The 22,998-nt window shown below is 45.7% G+C and overlaps 1 protein-coding gene across 2 annotated transcripts in view; it reads left to right on the plus strand.

The window, feature by feature from the left end:
• Positions 1-22,998, plus strand: part of LOC122555716 (LIM and senescent cell antigen-like-containing domain protein 2) — a 223,146-nt gene that overhangs the window by 183,593 nt on the left and 16,555 nt on the right. For both annotated transcript variants that reach the window (XM_043701764.2, XM_087993861.1), the window contains exons 5-7: positions 13,005-13,154; positions 18,943-19,093; positions 21,869-21,961. In XM_043701764.2, coding sequence (XP_043557699.1) covers positions 13,005-13,154; positions 18,943-19,093; positions 21,869-21,961 — 394 coding nt within the window. The remainder of the gene's footprint in view (positions 1-13,004; positions 13,155-18,942; positions 19,094-21,868; positions 21,962-22,998) is intronic.

The raw sequence follows: 22,998 nt of genomic DNA on the forward strand, positions 1-22,998 counted from the left end.
GACTGTACCCCACTGTGCCACCACCTCTGCTGGGTCTGTCCTGCTGGTGGGGCAGGACACATGCAGGGACAGTGATGGTGGTGTCTGGGACATTGACCGTAAAGTCTGATTCTCTCAGTATGACTGTTGCTTGACTATTCTGTAAGACAGCTCTCCAGTTTTGGCACTAGCTCCCAGATGTCAGTCAGGAAGACTTTGCAGGGTCAACAGGGCTGTGTTTTTTTGTCACACGTTTGGGTGCCTAGGTCAATGCCAGGCCATCTTTCTGATCTTTGTTTAGTCTTCGTCGTGGTTTGATACACCTGAGTTGGTTGCTAAGCATTTCAGACAGCAGAGTCAAGAATCAGCCACTGGAGTCACATGTTGTGCCACTGGAGTCACATGCGGGTCAGACTGGATAAGGAGGGCAGTTTTCCTTCCCTGAAGATTATTAGCCAAGCAGATTTTCAAATAAAAAATGTTTTTAGGATAGTGGACTTATAAGGTCACTGTTTGAGGCAAGGTGGATTAGCTGTTGTGAATGCAGAGTTACAGGGAGAGGAGACGGTGGGGGGGAGGTGGGTCTGGGTGGGTTGCTCTTCGGAGAGCCAGTGGGGACTCGATGGGTTGAGTGGCCTAAAATGTAGAGATTTTTATAATTATATGACTTGTTTAATTACCCTCACCCTTCTTCACATCAGCAAGCTTTATCACTTCCATAGAATTATGGAATGACAGAATCCCTAATGCAGAAAGAGGCCTTTCAGCCCATTGAATCTGCACTGACTGTTCAAGAGCGTCCTACCCCATCCCCACATTTCCCAATGGATTTTCCATCTAACCTACACATCCCTGGACACTATGGGCATGGCCAATCCACCTGACCTGCACATCTTTGGACTGTGGGAGGAAACTGGAGCACCCGGAGGAAACCCACACAGACACTGGGGAGTAAGTGCAAATTCCATACACATGAGGTAACTGTCCCTCGGTTTTGCCCCTCTCTCGTCTTCCTTGCACCCCATTTATCTGGATTTCACCCCCCCCCCGGTGATGATTGTGTAAGACATTCTGTCACATGCGGGAGCTGTCAAAGCTGGACCATGGACTCGGGAGGGTTGGGAGCCTGTGTTGATTCTGAATACTTCATGCTGCTGATGCGAACAGAATGTGCTTTATTGGAGCTCGTCGACTCTGAGAGAGTTGATTTATGGGAATACAGATGTTTTCATACAGAGAACTGAGGAGAGAAAACAGCAGCTGTGAGTGGGACTGAGTGAGAGCCGTGAACCCGATAACGTAGTCACAGAAAGAATATCTCTATCAATTCATCCAGGCAGACACAGGGAGCATTTTCTGCATTTCAACAGCACTCATTCAGTCCTTTAATACACTGGCTTTGATTTTAACTGTGAAAAACATTGCCAATTTAAACAAAGCTCCTGGCCTATCAAAACACCAGTTAGCATTGGATAACCAACTCCCTTAAGGGATAGTCGAGATGAGAACATAGAACACAGAATATAATGTAGAGCCAATTTTGACAAAGGTATATATCAAGAAAGGCATAACCTACAATTCAGAATTATATCCCATAATCAATTTTAATCAGTTCGTAAAAGAACTTGTGTTTAATCAACATGTTTTATAACTCAGGAATATCCCAATCTTAATTGAAGCCAATGAGATATGTTTTGAAGTGTAGGCTCTATTGTAATGTCATTTAAATATAGTAAGGATAAGGGAGGGTTTGAGACCATTCAGTTTAATCACCCACCTTTTCTTAATCGTGTTTTGAAAGGGTCCCCAACTGTTTGTGGTGTATATGTATCCATGAATTAGGATTAAATATCCGGGAAATGATTAAGAGCTTTTTGAACGGTAACTAAATCGATACTATGGTTGGTAGCTCAGCTGCAGGCTGCAATAAACTAACACTGGACTGGTCAGATGGGGCGGACCAGTGGCAAATGGAATTCAATCCAAAGCTTGGGAAGTGATACATCTGGGGAAAGAGGAACAAGCCAGTGATTCCACAATCATTTGTGGAGTTCTGAGCAAAGTAAAAACACAGAGGAATCTTGCAGCGCACGTCCACAGAGTTTTGAAGATGGCTGAACAAAGTGGTTAAGAAAGCACTTTCTTTCACTTTATTAGTCAAAACAGAAAATAAAACAACAGAGACGTTATACTAGAACAGTATAACACTATACTCCCTCCACTGCTGACGCCTCAGTAGCAGCAGTGTGTACTATCTACAAGATACACTGCAGGAATTTACCCAGGATCTTCAGACAGCTCCTTCCAAACCCATGACCACTTTCATCTAGAAGGACAAGGGCAGCAGATACATAGGAGCACCACCCTCTGGAAGTTCCCCTCCAAACCACTCACCACTCCTGACTTGGAAATATATCAACGTTCCTTTACCGTCACTGAGTTAAGATCCCGAAACTCCCTCCCTCAGGGCATTGTGGGCCAGTTATATGAGATGGACCAGGGAGTTGAAATAGGTAGCTCAATGCCACGTTCACATGGGCAAGGTGGGGCGCAGCAGGGATATCACTGGGCTAGTAAGTCAGCAACACGGGCTAGTTCTCCAATGATATGGGGACAAAACCCAACACTGGCAGATAGAGCCATTTGGTGCATTGAGTCTGTACTGACCCTCCAAAGAGCATCCCACCTGATCCTCATAAGCACACAATTCCCATGGCTAATCCACCTAGCCTGTACATCCTGCACACGATGGGCAATTTAGCATGGCCAATTCACCTGACCTGCACATCTTTGGACTGTGGGAGGAAACTGGAGCACCCGGAGGAAACCCACGCAGACACGGGGAGAATGTGCAAACTCCGCACAGTCAGGATTTGAAGCTGTGGAGTTTAACTTCAGTTATTAAATCTGGTATGGAAAGCTCTTCTCAGTAATGGTGATTATGATCATTGTCATTGGCGGTTGCACTAACCCAATCTGTTTTCATTGAAGCCCTTCTTCTATCCTTCCTTGGTCAGGCCTATGTGTGACTCCAGAGCCACAGCAAGGAACAGGCTCTTATTTACCCCCTGAAATGGCCCAGCACGCCACTCAGATTAAGGGCGATTGAGATAACAAATGCTGGCTTTATAAATGATACCTACAAATCATGGAACTATCAGAATGAAACCCTAGTGAAGCCACAGCTATGGTACTGTTTACAGGCCTGCTGGCTGTATAACAGGATGGACGTGACTATTCTGGACAGGGTACTGAGGGGATTTAAGAAGGCCAGGAGTAACGAATTGTAACCGTGAGGATAGATTCCATAGCCTGGGGTTGTTTGTTTTGGCTTAGAGGAGGCTGAGGGGAGATTTAGTTGAAGTTGTAAGGGACATAGAATGGATAGGAAATTCCTATTTACCTTAACAGAGGGGGTCAATAACCAGGAAATGTGGATTTAATGTAGTAATTGGCACAAAGGTGTGAGTCAACTTGAGGTGATTTCTTTGCGCCCAGAGGATGGTGGCTTGTAAAGGATGGTAGAGCCAGGAGCCCTCATCACATTTAAAAAGTCCTTCGATACGCACTTGAACCTAGAGTTTCGCACCAAGAGGTAGCTAGTGGGACGTGACTGAGCATCCTTGCAGCTACCACAGCCAAGATGGGCCAAACGGTCTCATTGCGCGCTGTAAGCTTTCCATTCTTACCGTGAGAAACTTGCATTTAAACAGTGCCCTTCATGACATTGGAAAACCCCAAGATGCTTGATGAGCGTGATGCTGTCGTAATGTTGGAAGTTCAGGAGTCCAGCTGTACTGAGAATGCTCCCTTAAATAATCACCAGCTCCCCTTGTTTTATTTTCACTGGTGTTGCTTGAGAAATAGATAGTGGTGAGCCCTTTGAAATTAATCACGGGATCTCTTTACGGAAAAGGTTTACATAGCCTCATCTGAACAGCAGCACTTCCAGCAGCTCCACACTGAGTGCCAGCCTAGATTCTACCCTCAAGCCTCTTGAGAGTGGCAAGGACACCCATTATCCACTTGGCTGGGACCAGTGTGGTCTCTGCTTTTCACGCCAGCTCCCCCTTGGCAGTCTCATCTTGCTGGGAAAGGGGATAAAAAGCCAGTTAAACGTCTCAGAGAGGGAGAGACTCTCCCAAATCATTTGCAATCCTAGTCCTGATGTGCACCTGCAAGACATCAAACGCCTTTGCCACCAGCTAAGCAGTCTGAATGGACATCAAAGTGCAGTGAGAGTTGACCCTGGGAAAGAGCTACTCTGATTGACTTCCTCCTGGGAAGGTCAGGCAATGTTTACAGGGTACTGCATGTGGAGGGTGAAACTAATTGTCCCCGGTTAGTCTCCAGTGTTCAGGGAAAAGGGATACTCAGCTTATGCAAATAGACAGCGAGAAAAAACCCGCGTCTGATATGTGACCCTCAAGGGATGTGAGATGCTGAAATGTAATGAAGACAAAATGATGAAAGTTTTTGAAGTAGGGAGCAGGGCTCACACGGTACACCGCTGTAATTTACACCAGGGTCATAGATTGTCTGACAGCAGGACGTGTCACAGAACATACAAAAGATTCAACTCCTGTCACACAGGGGTTCATGGGTTCGGGGCTGTTGTAAAAGAGATTAATACAATGAATAGGGAGGCCACCTGTCCTGAGTGAACTCAAATCAATCTTCAGCCTAGTCTTAGTTAGGCATTAACTTGTTTCCTGGTCTCATTCCCAACACTGTGCACTTTACAGAGGTCTCAAATCCATTCCCTCAGTGAAAGCATCAATAACAAGAATATTAGGACACACAGTCCAAGGACCTATTCCTGTTTAAGTCGCTGTGAAACCATTTCCTCTGGGTGCTCTGGTTTCCTCCCCCAGTCCAAAGACGTGCAGGTTGGGTGGGTGGGTGGGCCACGCTAAATTGTTCCATAGTATCCAGGTATTTGCAGCCTGGATTAGCAGGGTACTGGGATACGGTAGGGGAGTAGGTCTGGATGGGTTGCCTTTGGAGGGGCAGTGTGTGCTCAATGGGCCGAATGGCCTCTTTTTACCCTGTAAGGAGTCTGTGATTCTCCAGATAAATGCAAGGTGTTGCATTTTAGGAAGACAAGCCAGGGCAGGGCTTACGCAGTTAATGGGAGGGCCCTGGGGAGTGTTGTTGAACAGGGAGACCTAGGGATGCAGGCTCCTTGAAAGTGGCAACACAGCTCAACAGAATAGCGAAGGAGGTGTTTAGCACGTTTGTGCTTGTCAGTCAGAGCACTGAGTACAGGAGTTGAGATGTCACGTTCCGACTGTCCAAGACATCGGTCAGGCCACATTTGGAGTGCTGCATACAATTCCGGTCACCCTCCTATAGGATGTGATTAAACTGGAAAGGGTGCAAAAAAGATTGACAAGGATCTGGAAGGTTTGTGGTGTAAGGAGAGGCTGGATCAGCTGGGACTATTTTCCCTGGAGCATCAGAGGCAGTGGTGGGGAGGGACCTTATAGAAATTTATAAAATCATGAGAGGCATAGATAAGGTGAATGGCCGATGTCTTTTCCCACGGTAGGGGATTATAGGTTAAAGATTTAAAGGAGACCTGGGAGGCAGCTGTTGTATGCAGAGAGTGGTGCGCGTAAGGAATGAACAGCCAGAGGAATTGATGGATGCAGATATAAATACAAACTTTGAAAGGCTTTTGAGCAGGTTTAGGAATAGGAAAGGTTTAGAGGGATACGGGCCAAACGCAAGAAAACGGCACTAGTTCAGTTTGGGGAAACGTGGTCGGCATGGACAAGTTGGGCCGAAGGGCATGTTTCTGCGCTGTAAGGCTGTGTGGCTGTCAGGAATGATTCTTCACATTTAATCTGAAGGTGCTTTTTTCTGTGTGTGGACAGGGTTCAGGTTAGAGAGAGGTGGAACAGGGGACCACACGGCAGAGTCTGTCGGCCCACTGAAACGGTACATGGATGGAAGAGTACGGGAGACGTTCAGTGCCGACCTCATCAGGCATTTGCGTGTCAGGAGTAGATTGTTTTGTAAAATTAGAGACTTGATGTTGGAGTGTGGATTGGTCACAGGGACTGGAGTGTGTACTCTGTGAGGTTTTGTAGGCTATACCCCCTGCTCTGTTTGTTGACTCTGGCAGTCCAGCTCCACAGGGCTTGAATTTCAGCTCCTTCAATCAAAGCGGTTTCAAGTTCAAACACAACTTTCACACGGAACGGCCAGCCAACACCTGTCGTCAGGCTCAGTTGCAGACTGACAGAAAAGCCTGGAAGTGCCCTCACTCTGAACATTTACTGAGTTAATTTAGCCAGAGAAAGCTGCTCGCTCTGTCGTTGGATTTGTGGAATGAGAATAGAGCTCACTTTATATCTGCACTGTTGGTGTTCCCAGATCTAACACACACACACAGACACATACACACAAAGACACACATACACACAAAGACACACATACACACACACAGACACATACACACACAGACACATACACACACAGACGCACAAACACACAAAGGCACACACACAGAAAGACACATACACACAAAGACACATACACACATACACACAAAGACACATATACACACACAAAGACACATATACATACACACACACACAAACACACAAAGACACATACACACATACACACAAAGACACATATACACACACAAAGACACATATACATACACACACACACACACACACAAACACACAAAGGCACACACACAGAAAGACATACACACACACAGACACACACACACAAAGACACATACACACATACACACAAAGACACATATACATACACACACACACACAAAGACACACACAAAGACACATACACACACAAAGACAGATACACACACACACACGTACGCACACTCACATACGTTCAGTCAGACATAGACACTCAGACACTCTTTCACACACACACACATACACACTGACACATAGACACACATACCGACATATATATACACATACACCTGCACACACACACTCTTGTGCACAGGCATGCAGAGTCCTAATCACATGCATGTTAATTGAGACAAGTACACCCAAGGACACAAAGTTGTAAATGCATGCGCTCATGCGTATATATATATATATATATATATATACACGCAGACATATACACTCCCTTTCCTTGCATTATCTCCACAATCACAGGCACACACACACTTAATCCTGCACACACAGACTCATTCCTGTACAAACAAACACATACCCATGCACACACGTCTTCGTATACGCAAATACACACACACACACTCCTATAAAACACACACACACACAAACAGATGCACATACTCTATTGTGAAGAGGGTGTTTTGGGGAATTAGTCAAGCTGCATAAATTCTATAATTCTATAATAATATTACATTTCCAGACTTGTTCAAATACTGACCTCTGTTTTAAACTCCATGTTATTTTGTCTAATTTTGTGACTATCCTTGTCAGTCCCATTGCGTTCACCCACTTTATATGCATTTTTGCAGGCCTAGCGGTACCTTACCTCCACCATAGGTGGCCCTGGGACCAAACCAAAAGGATACCTTCCTTCTCCAGATGGGATGAAATACAAAACAAACCTTCAGCACGCACCTATACCAATCCATGAACCTAATGCCATCTGCCCAGAGCATGGACTCTTGTAATGCTGTGCTAACTTAGTACCTATTTCCATCACCATTTCTTTCTGATTGACGTATCATGCCAACTCCATGGGTATTCTGGATGAATGCATCTCCAACAATTTGAAAGAAAATCAACACTAAACCAGGACAGAGCAGCTCACTTGATTGGCACCACATCCACAACCTGCAATATTCACTCCCTCCCCCACCGATGCTCAGTAGCAGCAGTGTGTACTATCTACAAGACCCACTGCAGAAATTCACTAAAGATCCTCAGACAGCTACTTCCATCTCAAAGGACGAGGGCAGCAGATACATGGGACCACCACCACCTGCAAGTTCCCCTCTAAGCCAGTCACCATCCTGACTTGGAAATATATCCCCATCCCTTCAATGTTGCTGGGTCAAAATCCTGATACAAATATATATATACACACAGACATATTCACACAGTTGCAATACAGACATTCGCAATGACATAGATGCACACTTAGATACACAGATATGAACACTTCCACATATACAGTGACACACAGAGATACACATGCACGTAGAAATATACACATAGGCGCACTTATACAGACACAATCACACAGATAGACACAAACACATACACACATATACGAAGACACATAGATGCACAGCCACATCTACATAATGTCTGACACTGCACACACACAGATGAACACATGACACACACTTCCAACTATAATTCACTGACTCTACAGTCTCTAACAATCCCTTTCTGTGTCGCATATTCCTTGCTCTTTCTGTTTAAACAAGGCCAAACTGTTGAGATCCTAAATGAGCACAGTGATTAACCTCTTTCATCAGATTCCTCAGTTTATCAAGCTAGTTCATAAGAAGTTCTTTTAAGATTCAAAAACAAAGATCATTATTATAAGATGAAAAAAATAAATTTCCCATGAAACGATCCTTCTTCAAGGCACTTTGTCAGAAATTAGTTCCTGTGTTCTTACTACGATGTCAGTGAGACATTCTGAATCAATTGAGAAGTAAATTAAATTGAACAAAACTGGAAATGTTCTTGTGCACAAATAAGAGTTCTTGGCTTCGGGGCCTAGAAATACACTTTGAGTCTGTGCAGAATTCTAAAAGAATTCTGTAAATAACGTCTGTTCATCATAAACACCCCATGAGCTGAGCAAAGAGAGTGGAACTGCCAACTGCAACAAGAGAGTTAAAAATCACGCAACAGGTTATAGTCCAACAGTACCACCTGATGAAGGAGTGTCGCTCCGAAAGCTAGTGCTTCCAATTAAACCTGTTGGACTATAACCTGGTGTTGTGTGATTTTTAACTTTGTACACCCCAGTCCAACACTGGCACCTCCAAATCATGCAACAAGAGAGTGAGAGAACCAACAGGAGCCATGCCCTCGGTTTAACACTCAGCGGTTAGTGGACATCTGGAATGTACTACCTTAAAAAGTAGTGGAGGCTGGAAATATTACAACCTTTAAACAATATTTGGATGAGCACCTCAAATAATACCGTAACATTCAAGGATTTGGGAAATTGGGAATAACGCCCTTTTAGTATCAATGCAGTCTTGATGGGCTGAAGGGCCTTTTCTGTGAATCTGTGACTCTCCAAGGAAGAGTATGCAGGTAACAGGAAATAAGGAACGTGAAAAAGACAGTAGGGTCCAGGGAACAAGGAATAGTGAATGGAGAATAGGATGCAGGGAATTGGGAGTGGGAAACAAGGGATAGGAAGCAGGGAATGGAGAGTAGTAACAGGGAATAGGGAATGGAAGACAGGGAGTGGGGACAGGGAATACGGAACAGGGGACATAGAATAAGAAACTGGGAATGGGGAGCAGGGTATAGAGAATATTGAGTGGAAAACAGGGAACACTCAACAGGAAATAACAGGCAGGGAGCAGGGATTGTGGAGCAGTGAATTGAACAAGGAGCCGGAAACAGGGAGCAGAGAAAGGACTTTAAGATTGAATGTTGCGTTTTGTGATTTTTCAAAATGATGAAATCATTTTAAGAGGATTGCAAGAACCAGCCAGGGGGCAAATGATCATTGTTGTGTGACTGGTCCATGGATTATTCCCCAATGTGTGGTAATGATACCTGCCCATTGTCTGAGGCAAAATCAGTTTTATTCCCTGTGATAATCTAATTCCCTTAAAGCTGATTAGATTCCCTACAGTATGGAAACAGGTCCTTTGGCCCAACAAGTCCATACTGACCCTCCAAAGAGTAACCCCCCCAGTCCCATTCCGCTACCCTATATTTACCCCTGACATTATGGGCAACTTAGCATAGTCAATTCACTTGGCCTGAACATCTTTGGATTGTGGGAGGAAACCAATGCACTCGGCAGACCCGGGGAGAATGTGCATACTCCACACAAGCAGTCGCCCAAAGTGGGAATCGAACCCATGTCCCTGGCGCTGTGCGGCAGCAGTGCTAACCACTGAGCCACCATGCCACCCATACTGGAGGACAGTGGAATACATCACAGTCATAGCAATCGGTGAGCTTGATGGTACAGTTCAGACTGATTTCAGTCGATTAATGCCAGTGGATTACAGGCAGGTTGACCCTTGGTCATTTAAGATAATCAGGAAAACCTCCCAATACCTGATGACCCTTACATTGTCCATTGATTGGGGTGAACAGGCTATAATCAGGCTGAGGTTTGCAGATCTAGTGGATCCCAGTCCCCCTACAGACTAGAACTGGAGGAATGCCTCGATCACAGGTAGATTGATCCCTGAAGATTGAAATTAGATAGATATTTACAGATTGGAGTGAAATTGATGCATACATTTTGGAAAGATTGAGGACTGATTGATCACTGTTGATTAACTGTTGTTGAGTCCTTGGGGATTTTATTGGGGAGGCAATGATTTAATGGCTTTGTCACTGGATTGTTAATGTCCATGGGGACCTGAGTTTGAACACCCACTGCGGCAAAAGGTGGAATTTGAATTCAATAAAAATCCATAATTGGGAGTTTAATGATGACCATAAATCTATTTTCTGGATCAGTGGTGCTGGAAGAGCACAGCAATTCAGGCAGCATCCAACGAGCAGCAAAAACGACGTTTTGGGCAAAAGCCCTTCATCAGGAATCCATTGTCAATGGTCAGGAAAACCCACCTGGTTCACTTTAGGGAAGGAAACTGCCATCCTTACCTGGTCGGGCCTACACGTGACTCCAGACCCACAACAATGTAGCTAACTCTTAATTTCCTTCCTGGAAATTAGGGATGGACAATAAATTCTGGCCTATCCAGTAACACTCTCATCCTGTGAATAAATAAATAAAACCACATCATACAATGAGGCATTTGTGAAAATTGCTGCAGACAGGATTATAAATGGATTCATATTGATTGGAAGGAGATGGATTTCTATAAATCTGAGGTTCATCCCCTCAGATTAAGGGTTTTAATGGCATGTAAATTGAGATGAACTCTTAAAAACCACTCTCTGACTGCTGGAATGATATGGAAGGTTACAATTTGGGAGGGTATATCAGGATAGTCATTCACACCCACACCATAGATTCCTACATCTGGTTTGGGTAAATGAGATGTGCAGTTTTAGGGATGGAAGATAATTCTATTGCCAACAGAAATAGGAATTGTTAAAAATAAGGGGTGGGGCGAGAGTTCATTCATTTCCCTTCAGATTTCATTTGGACCAGAGATGGTGGCCTCATCTGGAACAGGATCAGAGTCTGATCTTAAACTCAATCTCAGCACAAAGTCCCAAAGTGTACATTTTCTTTTAACGCCATCTGAATTTGCCTGAGATACTGGAGTTCAGCCTCGGTTTGTATCATTCCTCTAATCAGCTTTCAGTGAATATAACGGATATCTGTTGCTGAGGAATGACAGTGTGGAGATGTCAATTGTCAGTTGGATAGAAATCTCTGGAAAGAATGGGTGCAGATGTGTGAGGGTCCATATATTTCTGCCCCGCAGTTTGAGAATTTACACCCAGCAAGGAATTGTGGGCAGGTGTATCTGTACTTGTATGGAAATGTTCCAAAGTCAATTTTGATTCAGAGGGCTGTTAGGTCATAGAAACTCCCAGAGTAGCAGACTCCATGATGGCCGTTTAAAAGGGAGTTGGAAAAGGAAAGGAAATGGGGAAGATACATGAAGATGAAATTCAGTCAACAAATTATCCAGAGGCGAAAACAGCTGAAAGGTCCCCTTTTTTTACTGAACAATTATTAGAATTTATCGCTGAGTGGTGTATGTCTGTGTGCGTGTGTGTGTGTGAGTGTCTACATGTGTAAGTATGTGTGTCTGTGTGTATGTGAGTGTATGCATGTGCCTATGTGTGGAGCTGTGTTTGTATGTTTATGTGTTTTTATGTGTGTATGTCCACGTGTGTATCACTGTGTTTCTGTTTGTGTATGTCTCTGTGTATATGTGTGAGTGCCTGTGTGAGTGCCTGTGTATGTGCCTGTGTGAGTGCCTGTGTGTGTGCCTGTGTGTGTGTCTGTGTGAGTGCCTGTGTATGTGCCTGTGTGTGTGTGTCTGTGTGTGTGCCTGTGTGTGTGTCTGTGTGAGTGCCTGTGTGTGTGCCTGTGTGTGTGCCTGTGTGTGTGCCTGTGTGAGTGCCTGTGTGTGTGCCTGTGTGAGTGCCTGTGTGTGTGCCTGTGTGTGTGTCTGTGTGAGTGCCTGTGTGTGTGCCTGTGTGTGTGCCTGTGTGTGTGTCTGTGTGAGTGCCTGTGTGTGTGTCTGTGTGTGTGCCTGTGTGAGTGCGAGTGTGAATATTGTTGGACTAGGGGCATGGGTTCAGGTCCCACACTGGCAGGTGGTGAAATTTGAATTTAAAAACTGTTCTGTAATAATGGCAGCCATGATTGTTGTAAAAACTGTCTGTTTCACCAATGAGTCTGTGTGCCCACCTGGTCAGGCTAACAGAAATATGAGTCTAGATCCATAGCAATGAGGTGAACCTAACCTCATATATGTGGTTTTGTACACGTATGCGGTTCTGTACATGTATGTAGCTGTGTATTTGTATGTCACTGTGTACATGTATGTAGCCGTGTATTTGTATGTAGCTCTGTAGCTGTGCACTTGTATGTGTGTTTACAGAATTCTTGCATGTTTACATTAAATGTGAGCAGCTACTGTCTTGGATAATTGTGGGTGACAATTCACTGCCTTTAATATTACACTCCTTTAACTGTTAATATCACAAACACAAAGCTTTCAAGTATTTATTCACTAATATTATAAGTGTTGTGTGGATGCTTTGTATATTAAATTGTGAGTGTACAGTTATATGTACAGACATTCAGTCGGGCTTATCCGTTAACCGGGTGTGTTTGTGCATGTGTGAGCCATGTGGCTTCTAGTCTGAGTAGCTGAAGACCCTGATATCATCTTTCACCAACAGGCATCTCTGCAGACCCTGTCACAACCGAGAGAAGGCAAAACGCCTTGGCCAGTACATCTGTCAGAAATGCCATCTCATCATCGATGAAGTGCCACTCATGTACAGGAGCGATGCTTACCATGCTGATCATTTCAACTGTACCCACTGTGGGTGAGTCAGAGGAACAGTTCGACCATTATGCAGGAGAATGGGAACAAAGAAAATAGGAGCAGGAGTCGGCCTTATACGGCTGTTCGAACCCATCCTGCCATGCATGACGATCAAGGCTTATCACCCAAGCCAGGACATGCAGTCGCTGGGGTGGGAGCAGGTTCTGTTTGTGAGTTTGTTCTAAAGTTAATTTGTACACACAATGTAGGATTATATGAAATAGCTGATCATAAGCACAAGGAAATATTGGAACTTTCAAATTACACCCCTATACGGGATTGTGATTCTACATACGAGTGATTGTAAGTTGGACGTTCATAAATCAGAGATCTCCCTGTACTGAGTCCCACTTTTGTCCCAGTTCCTTTGATCCCTTTAGCCCTAAGAACTATATCTCCCTATTGATGTACAGTACAGATCACAAATACACTCCTGCGGTGGATCAATGATCAATGATCTGTTACAAGAGAGAATCTAACTATTGCCCCTTGACACACCATCATTGAAGCACCCACTATCAACATCCTGGGGTTATCATTGACCAGAAACTCAACTGAACTCACCACGTAAACATAATGGCTGCACAAGCACATTAGAATCTCGGAATACTGTGGCCAGTAACTCACCCTCTGCCTCCCCAAAGCCTGTCCACCATCTACAAGGCACATGTCAGGAGTGTGATGGAGTACTCCTCACTTGCCTGGATGGGGGCAGCTCCAACCACACTTCAGAAGCTTGACACCATCCAGGACAAAGCAGCCCGCTTGATTGGCACCGTATCCACCAAGGTGCTTCCATCACCAATGGCCAGTAGCAGTAGTGTGCCCCATCTACAAGATGCACTGCAGCAGGTTCATTCGACAGCACCCTGCAAGCTCCCAGGCTCCACCATCTAGAAGGACAACGGCAGTAGATACATGGGAACACCTGCAAACTCCCCCATAGGACACACTCAATCCAGACTTAACAATGCATCGCTGTTCCCTCACTGTTACTAGGTCAAATCCTGGGACTCCCTTCCGAACTGGGCTGTGGGTGTCCTTACACCAAATGTACTCAGGCAGTTCAAGAAGGCTGTTTTGGGGCATCTACCCAAAGCTGGGAAATAAGTACTGGCTTTGGTTAGCAACATTCACATCCCAGGAGAAATGTGGGCGACCCATTGACTGTTTACATTCACTGTATGTCATTAAGGCGATAAGAAAACATTAATCTCTATACCAGTTGTGACTCAGCATTGCCCCCTGATCGTCACTCAGTAAAGGTGGCAAAATGCTCCCAGATTACTGAATTTGCATTATGTGGGAGCTTGGGTTCAAACGGTGGTACTTAATTGTCATAAAACCTGGAATTGGGAGCTTATCACAATATGGTGACCCTCTTGTCGACTGTTGTAAAAGCCTACCTGGTTCCTTTATCAGATCTGGCCTGCACGTGACTCCAGACCTACAGCAAGGTGCTTGACTCTCAACCCTCCTCTGAGATGATACTTGATGACCGAGGTGAAGGCCATTTGGGGTTTGGTAACTAACATTGGCCTTGTCAGTGATGCCCAACTCCCATGAAAGAGTAACGCAAATTATATATTCATCCAGTGTGGGTTAGATAGGATACCCAGCATCACAATATCGTTCCAGTGCAGACCGAAACCATTCGGCCCCTTGTGCCTGTACTGTGGCATTTTCTTTAATAGATATATTTATTGAAAATTTAACATATTTTTACAAACTTACAAAATAGAAAACACAAATACAAACACTAATATACAATTAAATATTAAATAAATAACCAAAACCTGTCAAACGAAAAGAAAAGATAAAGAAAAAAAAAGAAAAAGACAAAACTCAATTAACTACTAATCTAACCTATAACTAACCAGAGGGTATAATAAAATATCTTACATTACTCAAGAAAAAAAAGATAACATAGTAATTAAATAGTGAAGTACATGCTCGGACCGAATTAACATCAAATTAACGAATTAACATAATAAAACCCCTATTCATGCGGGATTCCTCCCCCAAGGGCCCCTGGACCAGCCAGAACCATTACCTCAACAAGATGAAAGCCCTTGACAAAATGGCCGAAATATCTGTATCTATGTAATTCAGGAAGGGCTGCCATATTTTGTAGAATAATTCAGTTTTTTGGTGCACCATATTTGTAAGGAAGTCAAGGGGAATACATTCCATGATTAACCTGTGCCAATTCAGAAATCCTGGAGGGCCCCTCAGCTACCCAGTTTACCAAGATATTTTTCCTTGCACAAAAGGAGAGAATGATAAATAATTTCCTCCCGTGCACATCCAGGGAAGGCAGGTTCGAAAAGCCCAGGAGAAGAAATACTGGATCTACTCCAATTTCTGCTCCCAAGATTTCTGTCAGCGCATTTGCTACTCTGACCCAGTGTTTGCGGATCTTATGACATGTCCATAAGCAGTGAGTGAGAGTGCCCACTTCTATTTTACATTTGGGACACATTGGAGATGCTCCTGCCCTAAATTTTGCCAATCGTTCCGGTGTTATATGAGACCTATGGAGTATCTTTAACTGAATGGCTTGGGTTCTATTACAGATGGAGATTTTTCTGGCATTTTTCCAGATGTTGCGTGCACTTCTGGTCTCCTTCCTATCGGAAGGATGTTGTGAAATTTGAAAGGGTTCAGAAAAGATTTACAAGGATGTTGCCAGGGTTGGAGGATCTGAGCTACAGGGAGAGGCTGAGCAGGCTGGGGCTGTTTTCCCTGGAGCATCGGAGGCTGAGGGGTGACATTGTAGAGGCTTACAAAATTATGAGGGGCATGGAGAGGGTAAATAGGCAAAGTCTTTCCCCTGGGGTTGGGGGAGTCCAGAACTAGAGGGCATAGGTTTAGGGTGAGAGGGGAAAGATATAAAAGAGACCTAAGGGCAATATTTTCACGCAGAGGGTGGTACGTGTATGGAATGAGCTGCCAGAGGATGTGTGGAGGTACAACATTTAAGAGGCATTTGGATGGGTATATGAATAGGAAGGGTTTGGAGGGATATGGGCTGGGTGCTGGCAGGTGGGACTAGATTGGGTTGGGATATCTGGTCGGCATGGATGGGTTGGACCGAAGGGTCTGTTCCCATGCTGTACATCTCTATGACTCTATGCCATCCCACATTTCTGTGGATATTTCCAACCCCAATTCCTGATCCCATGTTCCATGTCTTCTGACACTTCATTATGTAATAAATGGTAGAGAGTGCTGACCGAGGGTAAACCCATTGGCCACAACACTCTACATTCTCTATCAGATTTGTAAAGGCTATCTAATAACGTAGTCTTCTTCTGTATGTAATCTCGAATTTGGAAGTATTGAAAGAGATCTCTATTAAGCAGTCCAAATTTCTGGTGCAGCTGTTCAAAAGGCATCATGACCCCCTCATCAAACAGATCCCCTAAACAGGAGATACCCCTGGAACTCCAGGATTCAAATGTGGCGTCTGTGAGCCCCAGTTGAAAACCCCATGCCCCCACTATAGGAGTATAAGGGGATGTTTTGTGTGAATTACCCTCATTTTACCGCATTATCCTCCAGGCTTTAATTGTGTCTAATACTATAGGGTTTTACAATGGTCCATAATGACTTTCATCTTACCTGAAAATAAGAGGTTAATAAGAGGACACGTTACTTGAGAAGCCTCAATGTCCAGCCAGATTGATTGCGGGTCAGACGAGACCCAATCGGCTATGCAGCTTAACAGGGAACTCAGCTGATACTTCCTAAAGTCTGGAAAATCCAGCCCTCCCTTTGCCTGTGGAAGCTGTAGCTTCTTCAGCTTAATGAGGGGCCGTCTATGATTCCAGATGAAAGAACCCAGCCAACCATACAATTTACGTAGTGCCAGCCTCGGCAGCATCACCGGGAGCATTCTCATAGGGTATAGGAGACGGGGCAGGACATTCATTTTAATTAGTGCTATTCTGCCCAGCCAGGAAATTGGAAGGTCTCCCCATCGCTGGAGGTCCTGCCTTATCCTTTCCAGTAGATGCACAAAATTGACCTTGTACAGCTGACCAAATACCGGGGTGATAAAAATGCCTAAATATAAGAAACTCTCCAGAGACCACCGAAAGGGAAGTGAGACCCGTCCAATAAGTGGGACATATTAGTGAGACCACCCATCGGCATGGCCTCCGATTTTGAGAAATTAATTTTGTAACCTGAGAGTGCAGTAAATATATTAATAACTTGGATCAGGTGAGGCACGGACATCAAAGGATTACTAAGAAAAAGGAGAACATCATCTGCATAAAGGGTAATTTTATGTTTACCCGTGCCAACTCTTGGGGCCGTTATATTAGAATCAGCCTGTATAGCTTCCGCTAGTGGCTCAATTATTAGCGTGAATAGCAACGGTGAGAGAGGACATCCCTGACAGCAACCCCTACCCACACTGAAGCTATCCGAGCCTAATCCATTGGTGATCAGAACTGCTTTGGTGTCATTATACAGTGTTGAGAACCATTTAGCAAATACCTTTCCAACATATAGAACAGGTTTGACCATCAACTCTGTCAAATGCCTTCTCCCCATCCAACGAGACTACTATTCCCGTTATTCTTTCCTGACGACAGACTTGAATCACATTCAAAACCCATCTGATATTATTAGATGATCTACGGCCCTTGATAAACCCCGTCTGATCCTCTTTTATGATATATGGCAAAACCCTCTCCAGCCTCAATGCTAATGTTTCAGAAAGAATTTTAAAATCTACATTTAGCAAAGATATTAGTCTGTATGATGCCCAATCTTCTGAGTCCTTTCCTTTTTTGAGAATGCGGGAGATATTTGCCTCTTTCAGCGAAGGCGGGAGGTAGCCCTGACTATATGAGTAATTGTACATGTCCATTAGTGGACCAGCTAAGACTCCTGTAAACGCTTTGTAGAATTCAACCTGAAATCCATCTGGGCCAGGTATCTTACCGCTCTGACGCTGCTTGATTGTGTCAAGTACCGTGGCATGTTAAATGAGCGTCATTCACCTTGTGCCAACCTCTTGCTTTCTCCCCCCAGCCCTTGCACATTAGTTTTCATTGGAAGACTCATTCAATGTCCTCCATGATTAGATCTGGTAATCACAGAGGTCAATGATTGATAGGATTTTCCATTCCCCTGCACAGAGCGGCAATGACTTGTCACTCAGGGTGTCTCTTGATTTCACTCGTTGGTAATTACACTGACAATTATACCCATCTTCTACCTCCTCTGTGGGCTTGCCATACCCAGTCCTTTCATTACTGTCCCCTACTGCTTTATTGCTGTGCGAACTGTGACTGAGTTGAATCATTGAGCCTTTTATTTTATCCCATGATTTCCAACAAGGCCAAGATGGTAAATGTGTTGGCAAAGAGTGTGCAGAATCCTTGCAGTGTGGAAGCAGGCCATTCGAGTCCACTCCGAACTTCCAAAGGGATCCCACCCAGCCTCACCGCACCCCATCTGTAGTGCCCTGCATGGCTAACCCACCTAGTCTTGACATCCCTGGACACTTGGGTAATTTAGCACGGCCGATCCACTTAACCAGCACATCCTTTGTGGAAGCGAGCGGATACTGGGACAAACCCACACAGACACGGGGAGAATGTGCAAACTCCACACAGACAGTCGCCCGAGGGTGGGATCGGACCCACGATCCTGGCGCTGTGAGGCAGCAGCGCTAGCCACTGAGCCACTGTGCCACCCCCCCCATGTCTGGAGGGTAATGGTTTAGACTTGTTGATGTTAGTAATGGGAGTGTGTGTTTGGTAATTTTACAGGAAGGAGCTGACAGTGGAGGCCCGAGAGCTGAAGGGGGAGCTGTACTGTCTCCCATGCCATGACAAAATGGGCATTCCGATCTGCGGAGCGTGCCGCAGGCCAATCGAGGGGCGAGTGGTCAACGCTCTGGGCAAGCAGTGGCACGTTGAGGTGGGTGAGCCAGCGGCAGGAAGCCTCAGGAACCTGTCACAGGGAGGGGGGCTGCGGATGGACAAACGGCACGGTGTGTCTAACCCTCTCCCCAGTCTCAGGCCGGGCCAGGGGCTCACCATTAGGGTGCCCCGCCTGACCCCCTCAGCTGAGCTTCCCATCCCACATCTGCACTGTCCCCCAGGCTATCAACTTCTCTTATGGTGCAGTGCCCATATGTGTGGGCCAGGAGACCCAGGTTCAACTCCCTATCTGCTCCAGAGGTGGGTCGTGACGTCTCTGAGCAGGGTGATTAGAAAATCTCTACACGTCTGTGCCCCATCTCAGCTCTTCCAGGTGCTGAAATCCCTCAGTATTACTGTTAAACGCAACTATTCCAGCACACTCCTGGCTGAACTCCCATTAACTGGGGAAAGGCTGCTGCCTGTGTTTCTAATTCACACCGACTCCTGATCACTCATTCTCACCGGCTCCTGGTCTAGCAGTGCCTCCATTTGTTTGCAAATCCCTCCTGGCCTCACCTCTGTAATGTCCAGCCACCCTACGACCCTCCCAGTCTGGCCCTTTCAGCATCCTCCACTTCAATCCCTCCAACCTTGGTGTCTGCCCATTCAGCTGCCTGGATGATATGCTCTGCAGCTCCCTTTCTGAGTCTCTCTGGCCGCTCTGCCTCCCTTTACTTTCTGGACTTTTAGGTGCCCAGTCCACCAGCTCATGTGACCCAGTGTCAGGATCTGTCCAACAACACCACGGGAGAACCCGCTGCCTTACAGGTGCTATGTAGAGGTACCAGTTGTTGTAGTAGTGGAAGATGCTTCCAGTTGGTCTGGTAATCAGGGTGAGAACCTTTCAGTATCAACAATAAAGCCAGGGCTCAGAGAAAGGAAAGTTTGCAGTCTGTAAAATATGTCTGTGCCTTCAGATGACCCAAAACCTTGTGTGGTTTCTGAAGAGGCCACTGTGGTGAAAGTCAGTGAATGGCCTGGCAAACCCCGGTAAGTCTGGAGCAGGGGCAAACCATTTAGCAAATCGTGGAGCAGTCCTGGCAGTTTGACCCTCCTTTCTTCGTCACTGTCACCCATTTCCTATTTTACAACTTCCCTGCAGTGTGGGCGGGGGTTCAGCTCTGAGGAAGCTCTTGTCTTGTGGAACTGAGAGACTGAGTTCCTGACGGGAGGACTAGAGAGGGGCCACGGTGAGGGAGCATATGGACTCACATGCGGTGCTTGTAACAACCTGTCTCCTCCTGGGTGATCTAGGCTCCTGGGGTGGGTTTAGAGCAGCTGCATTGGTCGCTGAGTTAGTGCCACAGCATGGGAGGGAGACACAGCATTGCTGCAGTCCCTCATACACCTTAATGGGAAGTATCTTTCGAATACTGGAGTCAAACCAGCCCTTTGTCTGCGCCATCTTGGTGCTGTGGGGGAATGGAGACTTTCTCATGTGTATCCCAGGCTGCTGTGAGGCTGATTGAAAGGGGTGTAAGCCAACTCCAGCCCCTCTCCCTCCACTGAGAGATAACCAGTCCACTTCAATTACCCCCCCCCCCGATGAACCCTCAACGTGGGAGTGGACGTGACTGGATTGGAAGGAAAAGCCGCTGAGGATTTTGGGTCTGTTCCCTCACCACTTACCGCGAGGCCGGACGGGGCTGGGCGAGGTTACTACAAACCATGTCACCGTCAACCCAGTGTTCGGCAGCCAGAGGGCGGGTACAAGGGGATGACCTCCGCATCGCCCAGCTGCCTGACCCCAAAACCGTACCACAGCTCTCGCTGGCCGTGCATGTAAACCCCGCAGCTCTCCTCCTGTCGGGCACTTGTGGGCGCCTTGAACAGCAACAACTCAAGAAGGCAGCTCACCACCACTTCACTCGGGGCAAGTGGGAGCTGACACATTTTGGGAGATCAAAATGCAAGAGGAAAGTAGCCAGTAAGTGGCAGGACCCTTTTGGAGCATTGATATACAGAGGGATCTTGGGGTGCAGGTCCACAGCTCGCTGTGCGAGTGGCAGCACAAGTAGACAAGGTGGTAAAGAAGGTGTACAGCATGCTGCCCTTCACAAGTTGGGGCTTTGGGGATACAAGATGTGCTGAGAATGTATAAAACTTTAGTTAGGTCGCATTTGGAGTATTGAGTGCAGTTCTGGTTCCCACACAAAAAGAAGGAGGTGGAGATTTTGGAGATGATGCAAAGCAAGGTTTATCAGGACGTTGCATGGACTGGAGTTGCCTGCGGTGAAGGTGGGGGTGGAGTGTATTAGCTATAAGGAGAAGTTGGACAATCCTGGATTGTTTTTGCGAGAGTGTCAGAGGCTGGGGGTGGGGGTCGACCTGATACGAGTGTGTAAAATGATGATTAGAATGGAAATCCGAGTCTCTTTCCCAGGGTGGACATGTCAGATACTGGGGGGGGGGGGGACATAGGTTTAAGGTAGAGGGAGAAAGTTTGAAGGAGATGTGCATGGCAAGTTTTTCACACAAAGGGTGGTGGTTGCCTGGAACACACTGCCGGGGGAAGTGGGCAAAGCAGATATGATAGCAATATTTAAACAGGCACGTGAACAGGCAAGGAATACAGATTTTGTGCAGGCAGATGGGATTACTTTACAATGGCAACATGGTCAGCACATGGTCAACACAGTGGGCCAAAGGCCCTGTTCCTGTTCCATATTCTACGTTGGATTGGGGTGAGCAATAAACACTGGGCTCACCAGTGTTACCCACGTTCTGGGAATGACTGATTAATTACTTTGTTCTGTTTCATCTCCTGCAGCATTTTGTTTGTGCAAAATGTGAGAAGCCATTTCTGGGACATCATCATTTTGAGCGGAAAGGCCTGGCCTATTGTGAGAAGCACTACAACCAGGTACTGACCCCAAACCTATCCTTATTATTCACTTGTTTAAAATGGTGCTGTCCTCTTGACACAGACTGTTACTGAAGGTGATATTGCTATCAGTTGAATTACTGATATCGACAGCAGGTTCCACATGCAAATGGGTAAAGAGTAGGCCGCCTGCATTTCCTGCCTGTCCAGCCCTTCGATGCAATCGCGGCTAACTGACAGCCTAACGCCTCGTCCGGCACAAAATGAGATTGAAAATGATGGAATGGAGCTTTTGGTTCGAGGGAGTTCCGCACTTCTGTTTGATGAAATATTTTGTAATGTCCCTGGTGGCTCACTCTGTCCTTGACTACCCATCAGGAGAAACCATTTCTGTCCATCGATCCTATCCATTTGCTTCAAGCTTCAATCAAATCACCCCTTTGTCTCCCACATCCCGGAGAATATAAGCATAGTTTACGTAGTCCCTTCTCTTAGTCTAAACATTCTGGGGAATCTGTATTGCACAGGAGCAGATCCATGAGAAGCTCACACCCCTCTGGTCTGATCAGCTCACACCCCTCCGGTCCCAGTGACCAAAGATCAGCAGCATTGGTGTAAAGTGCAACCAAACACACAGCAAAAGATATTTCTCAAAACTAAAATGGGGAAGCAGTCTCCACTCTGATACCCTCAATTATCTCATCAGTTCGATTGTTGCATAAAATTTGTTTGTTATAATCAAGTAGGAAACAGGGATTATCTGTTAATTAAGGCATAATTGGATGAGAACAATAGGGCCTAGATTAGAGTGATGCCTGATGAAGGGCTTTTGCCCGAAACGTCGATTTTCCTGCTCCTCGGAAGCTGCCTGACCTGCTGTGCTTTTCCAGCAATCCTCTGATCTAGTCTCTGATCTCCAGCAGTCCTCACCTTTCGCCCAGTTGAGGACAATGGGGACCAAGTAATCAGAGTGTTAAGGGTTCTGAGGAAGGGTCACTCAAGCCGAAACATTAATTCTGATTTCTCTCCACACATGCTGCCAGATCTCCAGAGGTTTTCCAGCAATTTCCGTTTTT

Source organism: Chiloscyllium plagiosum, unplaced genomic scaffold, assembly GCF_037043375.1.
Source record: "Chiloscyllium plagiosum isolate Xiang-an unplaced genomic scaffold, Cpla_swu_hap1 HiC_scaffold_13, whole genome shotgun sequence".
In the NCBI taxonomy this organism is placed as follows: domain Eukaryota; kingdom Metazoa; phylum Chordata; class Chondrichthyes; order Orectolobiformes; family Hemiscylliidae; genus Chiloscyllium; species Chiloscyllium plagiosum.